The sequence below is a fragment of the Thermobia domestica genome, chromosome 1, assembly GCF_964235325.1.
Source record: "Thermobia domestica chromosome 1, izTheDome1.hap1.1, whole genome shotgun sequence".
In the NCBI taxonomy this organism is placed as follows: Eukaryota; Metazoa; Arthropoda; class Insecta; order Zygentoma; family Lepismatidae; genus Thermobia; species Thermobia domestica.
Window position 1 is genome coordinate 216,863,842 of NC_137454.1, and position 17,723 is coordinate 216,881,564.

Below are 17,723 nucleotides of genomic sequence, written 5' to 3' on the forward strand. Positions count from 1 at the left end.
GTTTCTCGGCATCTGTCCATCTGTTCTTCCTAATGTACATTCACCTAGTGACCATACCGTTCAAGGTATCTCAACCAAAATTTTAAACTTATGGTTTTTATGTGATCCTCGAACGATTTTTATTATTATTATTATTATTATTATTTTCTTCCTCCGTCTAAAAGTAAGGGTAGTTTACTTAAGGGTATTTTTTTAAGTGCCATTTTCTTGAAAACGATTCTGACGATTTTGTTAATATTTCATAAATCAGTTTTCCAGAAACAACCCCATCATGTGGTATAAGTCACTTCACTGGGAAAAATCGTGAATAGGTAGTTTATTCTTTTATTGCTTGTATTGTACGAATGAAAAGTACAACATAACTACAGTGTAACTGTGAAATTGAACAATAACGAAGACCAATCTGTTCATGACCATTTATTTTCTTTGGCTTCCTTTCTTGTTATATTTTTCTGTTGTTAACACACCAGAATTCAATTAACGTTATGGAATATTTAGATTTTTTTAAGTAATACCTGAAACAAATAAAAATAAACCTTTAAATTAAAAAGTGCTTGTCATTTGATTCAAATAAATAATAAGATGAAACAATTTAGCATAATATTCAAAATGTCAGTTAATATGTAATGAAAAAAAAAATTAAGTCAATAGTTCCCCATTGCTAATTTTAGTTGAGAAATGAAAAATAGAAGGTAGTTTCGTGATCGGGATGTTACTTAAACAAGTTCCTGAAATTTGATAATTCATAAAATTAATCGTCAAACATTGTCATGATTTAATTAGAGGTGAATTTTTCTTTCTGTTTTTCATATGCATGAATAATCTATATATACATATTAGTTAATTCCATTTCAGTGAAAATTTAGAATTCTTTTCCCTTAATTTTTTTTCTCCTTTCGCTTTTGCTTCTCTTGAACGCTTTCCGTTGTTCTACAATTATTAGACTTTTTATTTTTTCGAACCTTAACTAACCTAATGCACAAATTATTATTATTAATTTTTATTTTTGAATTGATTTTAAGTTTAACGTCCTGTTCAGCAACGAGGCTATGTGAGACGTAGACCTACTGCTTAACGTGGAATCCAAACCACATTAGTTCCCGCCGGGAATCGAGCCCGGGTCTCCCATGTCAAAGGTGCGCACGCTAACCGCTTAGCCACGAAGGAGCTCAATTTTTATTTTTATTATCGCTTGCTAGAAAAGAGTGATAACGCTGCGCCTGTTGATGTGTTTCGTGATTTAGTTCCGTAAACTATCATTAGATCGTAATGAAACTTGTAGTATGGAACCAACGGCAAAGTATGTCTTTAAAATAATAATAATAATAATCAGTGCACTTAAAAAATTCTGCGTGAACATAACCATAACATATGTAGGTAGATAAAGATAGATAGATTTAAACAGATCGAATTGAGAATCTTGCCTTTTTATTAAAGTGTGTTAAAAATGAATGCTTAACACCCAGATACGATGGTTCCGCGTAAATAAAATTTTAATGCCGCACTTCATAGGTAGCACATTGTCCCACAGTATGGACAGAATGTATGGAGCGTGTCGAAAGACTATATCAGTCGTTGTATCCCTGGACTTTTGCATGGAGACGCTCATGTAAGTGTCGAATGTCATCCTGTAAAATGTCATTCCACATTTCTTCCAACTGGAGCCATAGTTGATCAAGGTTTGTTGCCGGGTTGCAAACTGGACCACACGCCGTTATATCTAGTCCTACACATGTTCACTGGGACAGGTTTTGTAATTGTGGAGACTAAGGGAGGCGGTGGGTAACACGGGCTATGTAATAGGTTCTCATTAGTAAATATAATAAAATGATGCCTCTCTTCCCTCCAGCACAATTTTTTCTTCCGTAGCACCATTGGAGGTGGTTCTACGGTGGTGAAACGTGGGGGAAATCTGATGAGCAACACACGTGATCCTAGTCCTGTATCAAGCAAATAGTTACATATAGTCCTAGCTATCACTTCGTGTGCGACATCGTACGTGATCTGTAGTGCGGCCACCAATCAGTCTGCAGTGGCAGCTCGTGTGATGCAAGTGTCAGATGTGCATTTAGTATGACACTGCCATTCCTAAAGGAGTAGACGTATGTGTACCTCTCCTTCCCAACTGCATTATCTTCCAAATATATTCAAAAACATCTAAATTTATTTAACGTGGTGTCCAGTCATAGGCAGATATTAGGAATGAAAAGTAATGTGTCCTCTCCAGAGATAATTTTTATGGACAAAACATTATGTGCTTTCCCAGCTTGTTTAAATTAACTTTCCCTGTGGTTCGCATTATTGTTTATATATCTGTATATTAGGGTGGTCCAAAAAAATCAACTTAACGAATTTTAATCTGGGTCATTTCTTCCTTTATTCCTATGACGTCAACAAACAAAACTGCAAAATATTAAGGCTCTACCATATATTTAAGTACTCGCTCAAAGTTGACAGTTTTTAATGTACCTAGGTAATGTTCGTTACAACGTAATAAAATTATATCATATTCCATATTCACTTTCATACTGCATCTGTTCGTTATTAAATCACATCTAAAAATGTTTTTGTTCATAATTTAATATTTTTTTAGTGTAGCCTTCTTAAAGTCTTTGATTTTCTTACGGTGTAGAGCAACAACACGAACGAAATATTGTTTCTGGGCCTCATCTTTCGTTATAGAACTGTTGTAAGCTTGAATAAGGGCAACAGTTCCTTCAGCACAATCATTTACAACAGCCAGGTTTCCAACACTTGTATTCATTTTTTGGTATACTTCATTTCTAAGACGAAGGATCTTTTTGAAGGAAAGATTTTGCCTGTTCTTCACCATCGTTCAGAAGTACATTGAAGAATATGGTGGAGCGCCTTGTAGCATAGGATTCCAGCTGAGCTGCCGTCGTGAAATTGTTCCCATCTGCTCTTCTCATATCTTCCTTCTTTTCAGGTTTGACTACCATATTGTTGGCTATCGCTTGCTTTGTTGAATCTGACACGCCGGAATCAAAAAGTGAAAGAGGAATTAAGTATTCAGACAGATACCATAAATGCCTTTTCATCGCCGCAAATGCTGCATTCTTAAATTTTTCGTTATGATCAGGCACGTAGCCAAGGAAGGGGGGGGGGGGACCAGAAATTTACATTATAAGTAAATATTCCATTCAATCAATTGCGAATTATTGTATTCTTTTTTGCAAAAAAAATACCATTATTTCACAGAGAAAAAGCATCACTTTGTAAATAAGTAATGGCCTTCAACACAAAATACTAGCCAAAAGTAGCTAAATGAAAGTTACCCACACCTAGCAAACACCCATGTATTCAGATGCATAGAGTGCAACGTAAGGAATCGTCGTTTCAATTTATAATCACATTCAGATCTTTTTCCCTTGCACGAATATATTCGTGGTTTTAAGTTAAGCGGTTAAATATTGTGCAAGATTGAGCGACCTCTAAATATAGTCGTACATTGGTGATTTTTTCCTCATGAATGCATGTGACTGGTAGAAATAAAATAACAAGTAACCCATTAGTGAATTCAAAACTTTAGTTTTTTCATATGTTTTTGGACCACCCTAATGTATATAATATAAAAGTGAATAAACGGAATAACAGCAGAATAAACAGAATAACGTAATAGTGAGTGTGATGTACTACATGAAAAGAGTACTTTGAATTCATAGATTTGACCTTAGTATCTGTCCGGTGATATATAAGAACACTGTAACTGTAATTGTGATATGAAGAAAACAAAATATTTTTTGAACAAAGTGTCTTCTTCATGCATCTAAAAAATGTTTAGCTTTGTATAGTTACTTTCTTGAAAATAGCATTATTATCACCGAATATTTATCTCTTATGTATATCTCTACCTATCTGTTATTCCCACTGCATTCATATAAACAAGAATATAGACTCTTTGTTAATCATACTTAACAAAAAAATCTAATATCAAATGTAATTTGGTAAACACAACTGAAATTATTTTTAATTATGGAAACAGGTGCGAAATGCATTACCGAACGTAAGTAAGTTGCCGAACAAGTATTTATGTTTAAAACAAAATAGATTACGTAAGAAGACAAGAGTCCGTTGTAAATATAGTAACCCCACAGATTTCCTGTAATTTTTAATTCCTCTCCTTTACAAAGTTACTACGAAACCAGTCATACACTATTTTTTGTTTTCCAGAGTAAAGTTGAAAGTGGAGGAACGAATTTAATGCTTAATATGCAAGCTTCTCCGCTACCCAAACTACTGAAAAGAAAAATGCAGGGAGGGTCTTCACTGTTGAATTCCAAAGCAAGGGTGTGTAAAATGATAAAATGTCCAATCGAATGTGATTTGTCAATTTTTAAAAAGCAGTACACAATTTATATCTGTCCTTATTCGATTTGAAATATTAAAAATTCTTAGTTTGGGAAAAATTGCATGCTTATATGTTAATATTGTTTCTTTTGAGTTATATTTCTTTTTTTTTTTTTCGGTTTTCGTAGTCTGGATTTTATTTTGTTCACTTATTGCTGTTGTCTTGTTTCTGGAATATTTTCGTTTTTATACAGGTAGCAATCACATTGCTCGCGCCAACGCCGTTTGGAAACTCGGAAGGTCTTGAAAATTCGAGAGTGACAGTTAAGATATACTAAGAGACAAAATAGGTTTGGTCTCTTAGCATTCCTATTCTGTTATATATATATATATATATATATATATATATATATATATATATATATATATATATATATATATATATATATCAGGTGTTCTAAAAATGGCGTCCAGGACTACAGAGTTACTATTCTACAGGCCAAAATAAAGCGAATATGTTATATGATGGTATGCCCTCCGGGGGCTCCTTCAGCCGCTATGGGGAACCGAAATTTCACAATGTGGCAACGTCGCGGATTAACTTGGAGCCATTAGCATTACTCTACAAACACAACAAACAGTTGAATCGATTACTACATTAATAAGTGATGCTAGTGTCAATCAATATCGACTTTAACTGCCATCTGGAAAGAATCGATATAACTATTTCATAGATTAGTAGATCTAATCTATGGTTCTTTATTTGTGACGTTGCCATACAGTGGAATTTGTGTCTCCAGACGAGGACTCGAAAGGTATACAAATATATAGACGTTGTTTGTCCACCAGAAAATCCACTAGAGTATAGGCTTGGTGCTGAAAACAGAAGGTTCAAACCAACAAATCTGTTGTAAATACCAGGTTCTAATTTAAACCTTTCCTGCTGTATAACCAAGCTCTAAATTTAAAGATGACGACTTTGCTTAATATAATGTTGCTGAATTAAGCTAAAATTGATGTCATTGTCAAGATCATGATTTTGCAGTGGAATTGCCTTTTCCAATCGAAGTAAAACTTCGTCTTATTCTGAAATTATATAAAAATAATACGCCAAGTGCAACTTGCATTATACGATAAGCAATAAGGCATTGTAACGGTGAAGGGTAAGGATCATTTGTATAAGAACATAATCGATATTTTACAAGCAGTGTGCTATTGACCGGGACTTCCGAGTTTTAAGGAGCTAAGGAGGAAATTGTAAATTTTGCTTAGTCTAGTTATCGTAATTTAGTGAAGTACTTCTCTCATTTCTCATTGCAGCAACTAGACAGGAAGATTGTACTTTCGATGTAGTACTTCACCTTGTATTGTTTTCTTTTAGTGAAGGATAAGGGTGAAGCTATTAATTTGATGATTTGTGATAAACTGATACTTGGTTAACCTTAACGTAAATAGAGAGTAAAGAAATTAAGCTATCTTAAATATGCAGGATCACAAACGGAATTTTAGTGTTCGTACAGCTGCTTATTATTTATATACGTATGTACAGTTTCAGTTTTGGTGATAGAACAATTAATAATCACACAAATATTTTCTAGGGTTTTGTTTACTTTATGCTATATGGTTTCTTCCACAGAAGCACAAAAAATTATTTTGAGATCTACTTGTATTGCTCTGTTTTCTTAAGTGATTCTGATCATGTGTGATGCATGGGACTTGTTGAGCACAGTGGTCACTCAAACTTTAATACTGTTCTGCACAGATGTTGTGTTTTTACTCCATAATGTGTTTTGGTTTGTCTTATTACATTGTCTTATAATTAAGATGCACAGTTTTAATGGTAATGTCTTTCTTTCAGTGGGACCCTCAAAAGAAGTTCTACGGGTCCAAAGAAATCGCTAGCCTGAAAGCATTTTTAAATTCAGAAAATGTGAATGATTCTGAAGAAGCACAACAGATAAGAGCCTTCGTTTATTCGTAAGTAAAATATACTATTTTATATATATATTGAAATTTCTGTTTGCATTAAGTATTTGGAGCAGTATTTGATGCTGAACTATACTTTTTTCTCTATAAAATTAGTATTGTTTTTTTTTTTCAAAGAAAAATATCTTTCTGGTAATTTGAAGTGTTTCGTAGAATTTTTTCTATCCAAAATACAAATCAGTATGAAAGTAAAAATAATGTACGTTCAAACAAAACGAACAATATGTATGTAAGAACATGTAAAAGAGCGTTGACCATTACACTGTTTATTAAGCTAATTTTCTTCTCTTAACAATATAATATACTTCTTTTTTTTCTAACGTATATACGAGGCGCATTCTGAAAGTAGTGAGCAACATTTTAAAGAAATCAGAATCCACTAGTATGCGTAAACGAAGTAAATCAGTGCAATCTTTAGATTTCATTGAATGCGACGTTTAAATGTGACGTTCATAGCTTTCATCGTGTGGGCACAGATAGTTATATCAAAATGGTAATGTTTCGTTTTGACAACATGCTGTGATTGGATTCCTTGTGAAAGAGAGAATTCCTGCTAATAAAATTCACAGTAGTCCTCAGCATACGCATGGAGATGTGTATGGGTGTTGGCAGGAATAGAAGATATACATATGAAGCATTTTAAAATTGGAAACACGAGCATATAAAATCAGCCTTCCGCGATCTAGACGGAGCGCAGCATAAAAGAGTAGATAACAAGATAACATCATTAAGCAAGATAGACAGGTCATTGTAGATACAGTTGCAACAAAACTTGCTATAAGACAGAGTGTAGGTGCAGAAAAATGATTGCAAGATTAAGCAATCGAAAAAATTGTTGCTTCCGGCTCTCACACTTATTAACGACTGAACAAAAAAGTGCAGCGAGAAAATACACTCAAGAGCTTATACAGATCTATCAAAAGGAAGATGTGACCGGTGATAACAGGTTTCAGTCCCATCATTATGAACCGAAAACAAAGCGTCAGGGCATGAAATAGCATCATTCCAAATCACTGAAAGAAAGAAAGCGGAAAGTACCGTCTACTGGCAAAGTTAGGGACACCATCTTGTAGAATACAGAGAAGTGCATTTCTGTTGAATTTCTTCCATGTGGGAAAGCCGTAAGTGTTCGCTGCTCTGTGCAAACACTTCACAAGCTCCGTCATGTTGCGGGATAAATATTCCTGAAAGAAAATCATTCAGCGATAATGTCTGCCCGCACTCGGCTCAGTCAACCAGGGAAGAAATTGTGAAAATCGTGTCATACCCTCCGACTATAGTCTATTCGGCCTTGTGAAGGACTAGTTGCGGGGCCAAGGGTACAAGCCAACAGAGGATATGAAAAAAACAGTGCGTCAGTTTGCCAGCACCTGGAACGAATTTTTACCGTAAGCTTCCAGAAAAGTGGATAAATGTAGGCAAAGAAAGGAAGACGTAGGTGAAAAGCACGTTGATTAATATGATGTGTGTTTCTCTTTAATAAAACCAAAATTTGGTTGATGAAAAATTGTTGCTCATTACTTTAGTATGTCCCTGGCAGTATTGAAACATTATTACAAGTGTGATATTTTTCATAAGTAGAAGCTTTGCTTTGTTATAATTAAATATAAACTAATTATTTGCTGAGCAAAACTATATATTTTCATTAAAATTCAACACGTGTTACAGTTTCGCCAACTAACTCTTTGGCTTCATTAGACAATATATTGTCTGATGAAGCCAAAGAGTTAGTTGGCGAAACTGTAACACGTGTTGAATTTTAATGAAAATATATAGTTTTGCTCAGCAAATAATTAGTTTATATTTAATTATTACAATGTTTCAGTTTAATATTGTGATTACCTTATTGTATATTCGGCCTCTAAAATTAAGGATAATCCTAAATTTCAGTTGGACACTGAATATCTGTTGCTTCTATGCTCTTCAAGCATTTTTTTAAAAATAAAATCTACAAAACACGAACAATTTTTCATGGGTTTCGAATTCATGGCAAAATACTCATCTGTATATACAGGGTGAGGCAAAAGTCCAGCAGCACTCTTTTATTTTTGTAACGGCGTGAGGAAAGATGATGAAACTTTGGATGAGATAATTGAGTTTGGGGGCGCACCAGATGTCATTTGGCATCATGGCAGCCATCTTGAATTCAGGTCCAATATTTCAAATGGGAACGGGGCATGCGACACATGATTGTAGAATTTCACCTATAGATACGTCACCTTGTCCATACCACGAAGCCACTACAGTCAAACGCGTCTGTCTTTCTTTCCTACTGTCGTTGTTCTTGTATCCTCTGCACGCTTTGATGATCTATCACCCAGCATACCATTAAACATGTACCTTTATCTTCCGTTTTTGTCATTCGTTATGTGTATTCTGTACACCAATGATATATTTGTTTTGTAACGTGTTCAGATGATATAGTTCTCTTATATACTACGTATGTTACTCTCCCTGGTAGAATGTAGGAAAAATGCATTTCTCGTGTGCAGACCTGTAGGAATTGGAAACGATCTAGGATAAATTTTTAGTCTTAAATTCTGAAAAATCGTTTGGATTTTTGTGACCAGGATTGTACAAGATAAAATCACAAAATAAATCAAATCTGGCATAAGCTAGATAAGAGTTGTATAATTTTCAATACTTCCATATTTTTACCAAGATTCCAACAAAACTCGTCTGTAATGGACGACTAAGGATAACTGCTGTGATATAAGATCATTATTTGACTATGCCAAATAAGTATATATCGGAGGGTCGTACTAGAGATGCAAATAAGCAGGCTTTTTTGAATCGATGTTTTTTTGCACATAAAAAGCCGGCTTTTTTGGGAAAAAAGGAGAATTTTGGAAATTTTGGCTTTTTTCGTTTTCATGATTTTTCTATTTAAATAGCTTCCTTATAGTATACTCTAATGTTAAATAAGATTTCATGACGTAAATGCTATATTTCGCTCTGAAATTCACCATCATGATGGATGGATCACATGTTTTATGAATTAAAGTAAACATACAGTACGTAGTATTTGAGGGCAACTGTAGAAGATATTTATTCTAACTTCTGAGTTATCGACATTTTTTTTTCTTTTCTACATCATTTCTTTTTAGTCATCCGTGTTTCATTTCCTAGAGATTAGTAGGACTACTTTAGCTTCTAGCACATAAGTTAAACTTTTGTTTTTCAATATATCCGTCAGAGCGTACGTTTGTCAGTAGGCCTATATCTGTCAAAGCGTACTTCCACATTCTTGTTATACTGTAGCTGTGCAATGATTAACAATAATCTTCCGGATACAAACTTGAATACCATTTTATACAAATAATCAGTAGCGGATTCAGAAAAGTATTTTGGGGGGTGTTTCTCTGCTTAATGTTTGGTTTTTCCAAAATTTCCTAAATTTTTATTTGGGAGTTTATGAGTACAAGCATAACTAATATTTCGTTTTGTTTCAGCAATATTCATTCAGCAATAACCTTCCGGATACAACCTTGAAGACCATTTTATACTGATAATCAGTAGCAGATTTAGAAAAGTATTTTGGGAGGGATTTTTCTTATTAATGTTTAGTTTTTCTAAAAATACCTAATTTTTATTTGAGAAGAGCTTGAAGTTTATGAGTAAAGGCATAACATATATTTCGTTTGTTTTAGAAATTCTGTAATTTCGGGTTGCAAGCTTCACCCGTAAAACATCCCCACCCTAACCCCCTTCGCATATCCGTCACTGCTGGTAATTAGTAATAACAACGAATTAAAAACGACAAGAAAGGAAGTCGGCCAGAACTCACAGTACATGCATTATCTCTACATTCACAGACACAATTAAGAAAAACTTTAGAAAAAATGGTCGAATGCGGTGTTGAATCCTGGACTTCCCGATAGGAGCGCAAAAGCTAACCATTCACTCGTGGTTGTTGTGCAGAACTTAAATATATTCTCTTTCTCTCTCTCTCTCTCTCTCTATGGCCTATGGAATCCGAAGGTTCAATGCCGCGTTCACAAAAGCTCTCCACTGACTTCAATCCTTAGCCAACTGGATCCAGTTTTTACTTTGTATTCCTATTTCTGCGAGATCCATTTTAATATTGTCCTCACATCTGCGCCTAAGTCTTCCTAATGGACGTTTTCCGATTAAATTTCGAGTTAAAACTTAGAAATCGTTCCTACCCTCTTCCATTCTGGCTGCATGACCTGCCCACCTGAGCCTCCTAGACTTGATGACCGTAATGATGTTTGGTAAACCGTATAAATTATACAGTTCTTCGTTATGAAGTTTCCCTCATTCCCGTTCCTCTTGGATCCGAATATTTGTCTCAGTATTTTATTTTCAAATACTTTTAGTCTGCGTTCTTCCCACAAGCGACCATGTTTCACAACTATAAAACATAACAGGCATGATTATCGTTTTATATATTTTAAGCTTTAAATTCCTTGACAGAATTCGCGACGATAAAATACTTTAAACTGAATAATAACACGAATTTCCTGATTTCAGACGACATTTAATTTCTTTGTGGATATGATTTTTGGTCTGGTGATATTGATCACAGATATTTGAAAGTATTTACTTTGTCGAAAGTATTATTTGATATTTTAACGCATCCATAATTTGCCATATTACGATCCTGGTGAACTTCCATGTATTTAGTTTTCTCTGCATTTACTTCTAAACCAATGTCGCTGCAAGCGTTTAATAAGGACTCTGCATTTCTTTCTATTGTTCTCCTATCATCCCCTATTAAATTTACATCATCAGCATACGCCGTATTCTGGTGAATACAATTCAGCTCTAGGGCCTGGTTACTATCTTTAATTTTCCTTATAGCGTACTCCGGAACAAAGCTGAACAACAATGGCAATAATGCATCTCCTTGTTTCAGGCCATTCTTGACGTGGAAGCTCATGGACAAGAATTTTTCTGCTCGGACTTTACTTAGGGATTCATTTAAACACATTTTAATTAATCTAACTAGCTTTTTCGGTATTCCGAATTCTGTAAGAATGTTGTACAATGTTTCCCTCCTATCTGAATCGTAAGCCTTTTTAAAACCAATAAACAGCTGATGTACTGGGTAATATATTCCCATTTCTCTTCGAGTATTTATCGAATAATAAATATCTGGTTGGTAGTTGATCGATTTCCCTAAATCCTCACTGATAATCTCCAATAATTTCATCTGCGTATGGAATCAATCTTGTTAATAGAATGTTAAGAGAAATGCCTCGATCATTATTACATTCAGTTTTGTCGCCTTTCTTGTGAATTGAAACAGTGATTGATTCTTCCCACTCTTCTTAAATGTATTCCATAATTTTTCTCTTCTTTATATATATATATATATATATATATATATATATATATATTTAAAGAAAGTTTCGTAATGATATGTTGAATTCCTGTCGTTAAAAAATCAGAAACCTTCAGGACTGGGTAAACCGTGATGGTGGTTATAAGTCTAGGAAACCGCACGATCAGAAGAACAGTCTATTACGCATATGATCCATTAACAGAAAATTTGGTACTTTCCCGATTCTGAACAAGCTTAAGAAACAATCAGTGTATTATAGAATTCGGAATTTTACAGATTTTGCAAATTCCAAGCACCTGATAGGTGGTAACATTATGTGATCAATGAATGAAAAATTTGTTCGAAATATTCATACAATGTATATGAAAGTTAAAACTTAAAAATTTCAAGAATGTACAGAACCACCCGAAACCAAGCTCTTCATGTGCAGCTTTTAAGATTATCATATAAATGTATTTCTCTCATGTTTTATTTTTTGTTTCAAAAAAAGAGTGTGTGATATTTTGAAGTGAAAATACTACATACAATTTTGCTAATTATTTGTGTATCTTTTTTTTTTTTTAAAAAAAAGTACTTATTTTTGTATATAAGAAGTTAAAAAAATATTATATATATATTGATTAATCCTTTGGAATTCATAATGTAAATATGTTAAGAATTTTTTAAAAAAATCTTTTCGAAATTCATGGTTTATTTTAGAGGTTCTATATTATTATCTACATCAACCACTAATCAAATGAGTTCTTGTGCTGTAGAGAAGCGAAACAAAGTATGCTTTATCAATTTAAAGCAAAATTTTGAAGAAAAAAAAATCCCAAGCAAAAAAGCGAAGCAGAAAAAAAACGAGTTTTTTTTTTTTTAAAGAAAAAAAGCTGTTTTTTTTTTTCGAGTCCTTGCATCTCTAGGTCGTACTAATCACTTCAGCATCCTCATCAGCATCATCACTTCTTGGCGTACTGTCTGTGATTATTACATAAACTAAATACGTGTGTTCGAAAGTCTGTAATATTCAAGTTTTCGGATAATTCTATTATTTTATTTGGATGATAATTAAGAAGTATTTTCATGTAAAGAGATTTAAAGAGGAAGACGAAATTTCATCATCTTCGGAACCACTATATCGATGGTGGGTTACACGTTGGGTTCACATATTTCACTCCACGATATATCTAGAGTATTCTATAACGTAATGTGTCTGCAGTAATGTCTGATTGTCCGGGCGCAGTTGTGCTGCGATATCCTTTCTAAGGTTTCCGGTATAAGCCCAGACAGAAGTATGGAAGCGATTGAATTCGTGGAAATGACATTAAAGTCAGTATCCTAATTCTAGCTCTTTTCTGTGTGGTTGTAACGCTGTTAAGCAAGGAACAGAGTGATCTTTCAGTGGACTTAATCTCAAGTCAAAATTCCTTTCCACAAGGAATGTAATCAGTATGCAGTATAGCATACATTGTCATTATAGTGAAATGTACCCTTAGATCATTAATTGAATCCCCGTGTTGTAACGTTTCGTTTCAGCTCGAAACTGTAAAAGACATAAATCTAAAACTTAACGTTATCTAAACCACATATACCTTCTGGGGTGTAAACAAAGGCGAGAATGTTAACTACTAATCGCAAGAAAATCGTGTTGTGTGTGTTTGTTTATACTAGAGTTTCGAAGATAGTGATAATTTTGTTCAATGCAATCCGTGATGTTTTCCGATTTATTCCGAGAGTGAAGGAGGGGGAGACCCACTACGCTGAAAGTAGTAGTGTAAAAATATTCGTGACTCATTTTAAGCATTATCAGATATTTGCCCCATGGAGGAATTGTCACTGCGTACAGTGGCTTTAGAGGTAGCGTTACACACATCTAAATTAATTTTTTCTCTGGGTAGAAGAATCACAAATAAAGTTTTATCTTTAATTTTTGAGCGTCCATGTATACTAAGGTCTGAATAAAATCTGAATCTTCAGTGAAATATTCAATCATACATAGAAATGAAGAAGGTTTATATATATAACTGGTTGCTTCTTATCGTGTAAATGTGCATACGTACATGTTAGAGCATTATAGCTTCGTCGTTAGAAGCAAGCAGATTGTAAAGAGGTAGATAATGTGGTTATTTTGCAGCTTCCCAAGAACAGAATACGATATGAAAGTGAATAAATAAGAGTGATGTTAATGGTGTTTGTGGAATTTTCATATTTTAATACATTAACTTCGTTCCAGATATTTTTATGAATATTTACGTGAAATGGGTCCAGTTCCAATTAATGTTGTTGAGAGGAAGTGGCAGGAGGACATTAATGTATTTCCACCCCAAGTAAACGAAATTTTATCTCCACGAGATGGTAATTTCTTTTCTTTCTTTCTTCTATTATTTTAGTTTATGTAATTTCATAAGTTCGCAAAGGAAAGGAGTGAAAAGTAATTAATCTTAACTTTAAGCTTTCCAAATTTTTTCCCTTTTGTGCAGTCTTTTTTCGATAGCCAGCATCTCAAATTCGTGAGATTCATGTGAATCCCTCGAATGCAGGCTTACGTCAAAATAAAAGTTTGCAAATCATCCAGGAATAGCTACAAGAAAATTCTTGAAAGAGTTTTTGAAAATTCAGCTTGAAACTGTAGAGGTTAAAAGAAAGCAAATGAGAGGACACTTTATCCATCTCAACAAAGAAAATTTGAAGGGTTGATTTGGATAAGGGCTCATATAACAAACTAAAAATTTTCAGAAGCGGTCTTTTTTTTTTTTTTTTTTTAGTTTTAATTTTTATTTATTTATTTATTTATTTTAGTTTTCGTTCCATCTTTTGCAGATTTTGTTTTCTTGATATGTGTTGAAATAGTCTTATTTTTACTGTGTCCTATATTTTGATGAGGTTTGTGTGGACATGAATTTATGCCCTACAGCTCTTTTCAGATGAGAAATTACATTGCCTTGAGCAGCCATCTAGTTGTTTTTGCGCGTTGTTGTCAGTTAGAAACAGGCAGCATTGCATATTGCTCACACTGCTGCGAATGTCAGTACCAGACGCGCTATATTGAAATATTGTATTAGCATATTAATTGTCCATTTTGGCAAGTAGAAAAAAGAATTATTAACACATACACGTGCAAACTCCATCTTTGTATGTCAATTGGTCAGTACATACTTTTAAAATGTTTCTATATAAAACAATTACGAAAACTTTCAGATTAACGTGTTTTTCGCTTATATCTTCAAATAGATTTTAATTCAATATAAAATTCGAACTCGTAACTTTTTATTACTGGAAAATGAGCAAAATAAATCACCTAATATAAAGTCTGCTTATAGTTATATGCATACATAACTACTGTATTTAAGTAGATAACCTACTGCTGTAAGAGTAGAAAGTATACGAAATTCATAAGATTGTTTTGCGCTTCTTTTCTTCATTGCTCGATATGGGGAACTCGGTATTTTGTCTTAACATTTCACTAGGTTATACAAGGCGCCCATTTTTTCTGCTCTATTTATCTGTACCTAGGGTCCAAAAGCATTCTGTCGTATTAATGGTGTCGTAAATTATCGGATCTAAAATAGACTCGATCGTAGACACGTTAGAATCAGAAGTGATCTTTTTGAGAACGAGGCCGAGAATATTTCATATTACGAAAGTTGGTATGGTAACAAAAGAGCTAAATAAACAGAAACGTAGCCTCTTTACATTTACAAACAATACTTACCAGTTTTTTGCCTACCTAGTTGATAGATTTTGTGTTGTCTGAAGCTGCAGTTGAAATATATCGTTAAAGAAACAAGTACAGGTAACTTTGAGATTTCTAAAATTAATATTTTTTTTAAGAAAAGTGCTACGGGATCAACCTCGAATAACTTTTTTTTAAAAAATTTTCAAAATAAAACGTAATGATTTTTAAAAAAAAGTTCTATGGGATCAACCTAGAATTATTATTTTTAGGATATATATACAGAGCGTTAATGAACTATTCCGACAAACTGTAAGAGATGATTCCTCACATCAAAATAAGAGAAAAAGTTCATATGGGCCTATGGCGAAATTGCATAGTTTCAGGCCTAGGGCTGTCCAAAATCGCGAGAAAACCAAATTTCAACAGGTCCTATTTCGAATTCGAGAAACTGTGAATGATGGTCCTTATCAGCGTAAAGGAAGCCACGCATAGACAATCCAAAAGTGAATATCTCATCAATTTTCAATAAGTGTACAGGGTATTACCTACAATGTGTAATTCTCAGATATGCTTTCAATAGAGTTTTCAGAAATATACCATGATTTCAAGGAGGGTCCAAAGTAGGCAGGAGGTAAGCCTAGACAACAATGGACACCCAGGGCTTCGGAGGGAAGTCGAAAGTGTTAAGAACCGGCAACTCCATGTTTTCTTGTGTTCAGAATAAAGTGTGATGCGATGTATTTCGTCAAAGTATATTTCACGTTTTCTTCACTTATAAACGTGAAAGAAAGCATCGCAGCATGCGTTTTCCCGAGTACGAGAGACCGTGCTCTTGACGATCCTTAACACTTCCGACATCGCGCCAAAGGATTCTGTGTTCACTGCTATCAAGACTTATCGTTTGCCTACTTTGGACCGATAATAAAGTCAGAGCATATCTCAAAATTCGGTTGATGGCAAGTCTGGGAATTTCACCCTGCAGGGAATACTCTGTACACCTATTGAACATTAATGAAATATACATTTTCGGACTGGAAATATACATCACTTCCTTTACGCTGATAAGGACCATCATCCACAGTTTCTCGAATTCGAAATTGAGCCTCTTGGTATTTGACTTTTTTTGTGATTTTGGACAGTCCTATCTCTGAAACTATGCACTTTTCCCCACAGGTTCATATGAACTTTTTCTCTTATTTTGATGTGAGGAAGGAATCGCCTCTTACAGTTTGTCGGTATAGTTCGTTAACACCCTGTGTATATATATACAGTCTTCCAAAAGTCCTGCAAAAAATTAAAAAGTTGTAACTTTGAAAGTACTACTTACAATTTTGTATTTTGTTTGTAATGTTTAGTGGAAATGTTAAAACTTTTGTTGGCAACAATGAGCGGATGTAAACATTAACGTCATAACCGCAAATCACGTGACAAAGATGGCGTCTACTCAAGAGAAAGCGCAGTGTGTGGTGTGGTTTTGTGAGTTAAAATCTAGTGTTTTGGTGAGAAGAAAATTCCGACAAAAATATCAGAAACAACCACCTGCAGGTTCAAGTATCAAGTAATGGTACGATAAGTTCATAGCTACCGGAAGTGTCTTGGACTTGCCTCGTAGCGGAAGGCCAACAGCCAGTGTTGATGTGATTCAGTCCGTGCAGGAAAGCGTGTTGCGAAGTCCAAAGAAATCGTTGAAACGCAGATCCTTGAGCTGCAAGTGCCAATGACAACGCTACCCAATATGGTTCGTAAGAAAATGATACAGAAGTTTACAAGCAAACACCGAAAGATGTTCAGTTCCTCCGAAAGAAGATACGTGATGTGATTGGGATTATTACGGATGAAATGCCATTCTTGGATTCCCGAAAAGACTTCAGCAATGTTTGGACGTAATGATACTCAGCTGGAGTTTTGGCGTTGAAACAATGCTTGGAAACAAAATTTCAGACTTTCTTACAAGTCCACTAAAAGTTTTGTACAAATACAATAAATGGTTACAAAGTTAGAGCTTATATATATTAAAAGAAATATATGTCAGAAATGTCGAAAACCTCACAACAGAGGCTTACGAGATTAATCGAGTTACAGCGTTCCGAATCTACGGCGAGTAGCAAGGAAAAATAAGACACTCAAACTAAAATAGAAAATTTGAATAACGAAGAAATTATTTACGTTGTCGGACACGAAAGAGCGTGAGAAGCTTGTGTACAACACACGGATGATGATTTCACGAAAGAAATAGGACGAAATTTAGGCAGATAAAAAGATGTGTGTAATAATAAATGTGCAGACTCAAACAGTAACAAAATATTGACTGACATAATCGATTGTGTTGGTAGTGGGAAACAGACGACGAACATTTAGCAGTTTCATTGGAATAATGGTAATTAATTAGTTTATATTAAAGTGCATACTTCTAGCATGCATAGTAAAAATTCTACGCTTTACTGATTTTATTTATTTATTTAA

General features: G+C 34.1%; 1 protein-coding gene across 9 annotated transcripts in view; it reads left to right on the plus strand.

Moving 5' to 3' along the window:
- LOC145693750 (uncharacterized) overlaps positions 1-17,723 on the plus strand; it is a 290,468-nt gene that overhangs the window by 200,672 nt on the left and 72,073 nt on the right. For all 9 annotated transcript variants that reach the window (XM_081770043.1, XM_081770044.1, XM_081770042.1 and 6 more), the window contains 2 exons: positions 6,167-6,285; positions 13,818-13,939. In XM_081770043.1, coding sequence (XP_081626169.1) covers positions 6,167-6,285; positions 13,818-13,939 — 241 coding nt within the window. The remainder of the gene's footprint in view (positions 1-6,166; positions 6,286-13,817; positions 13,940-17,723) is intronic.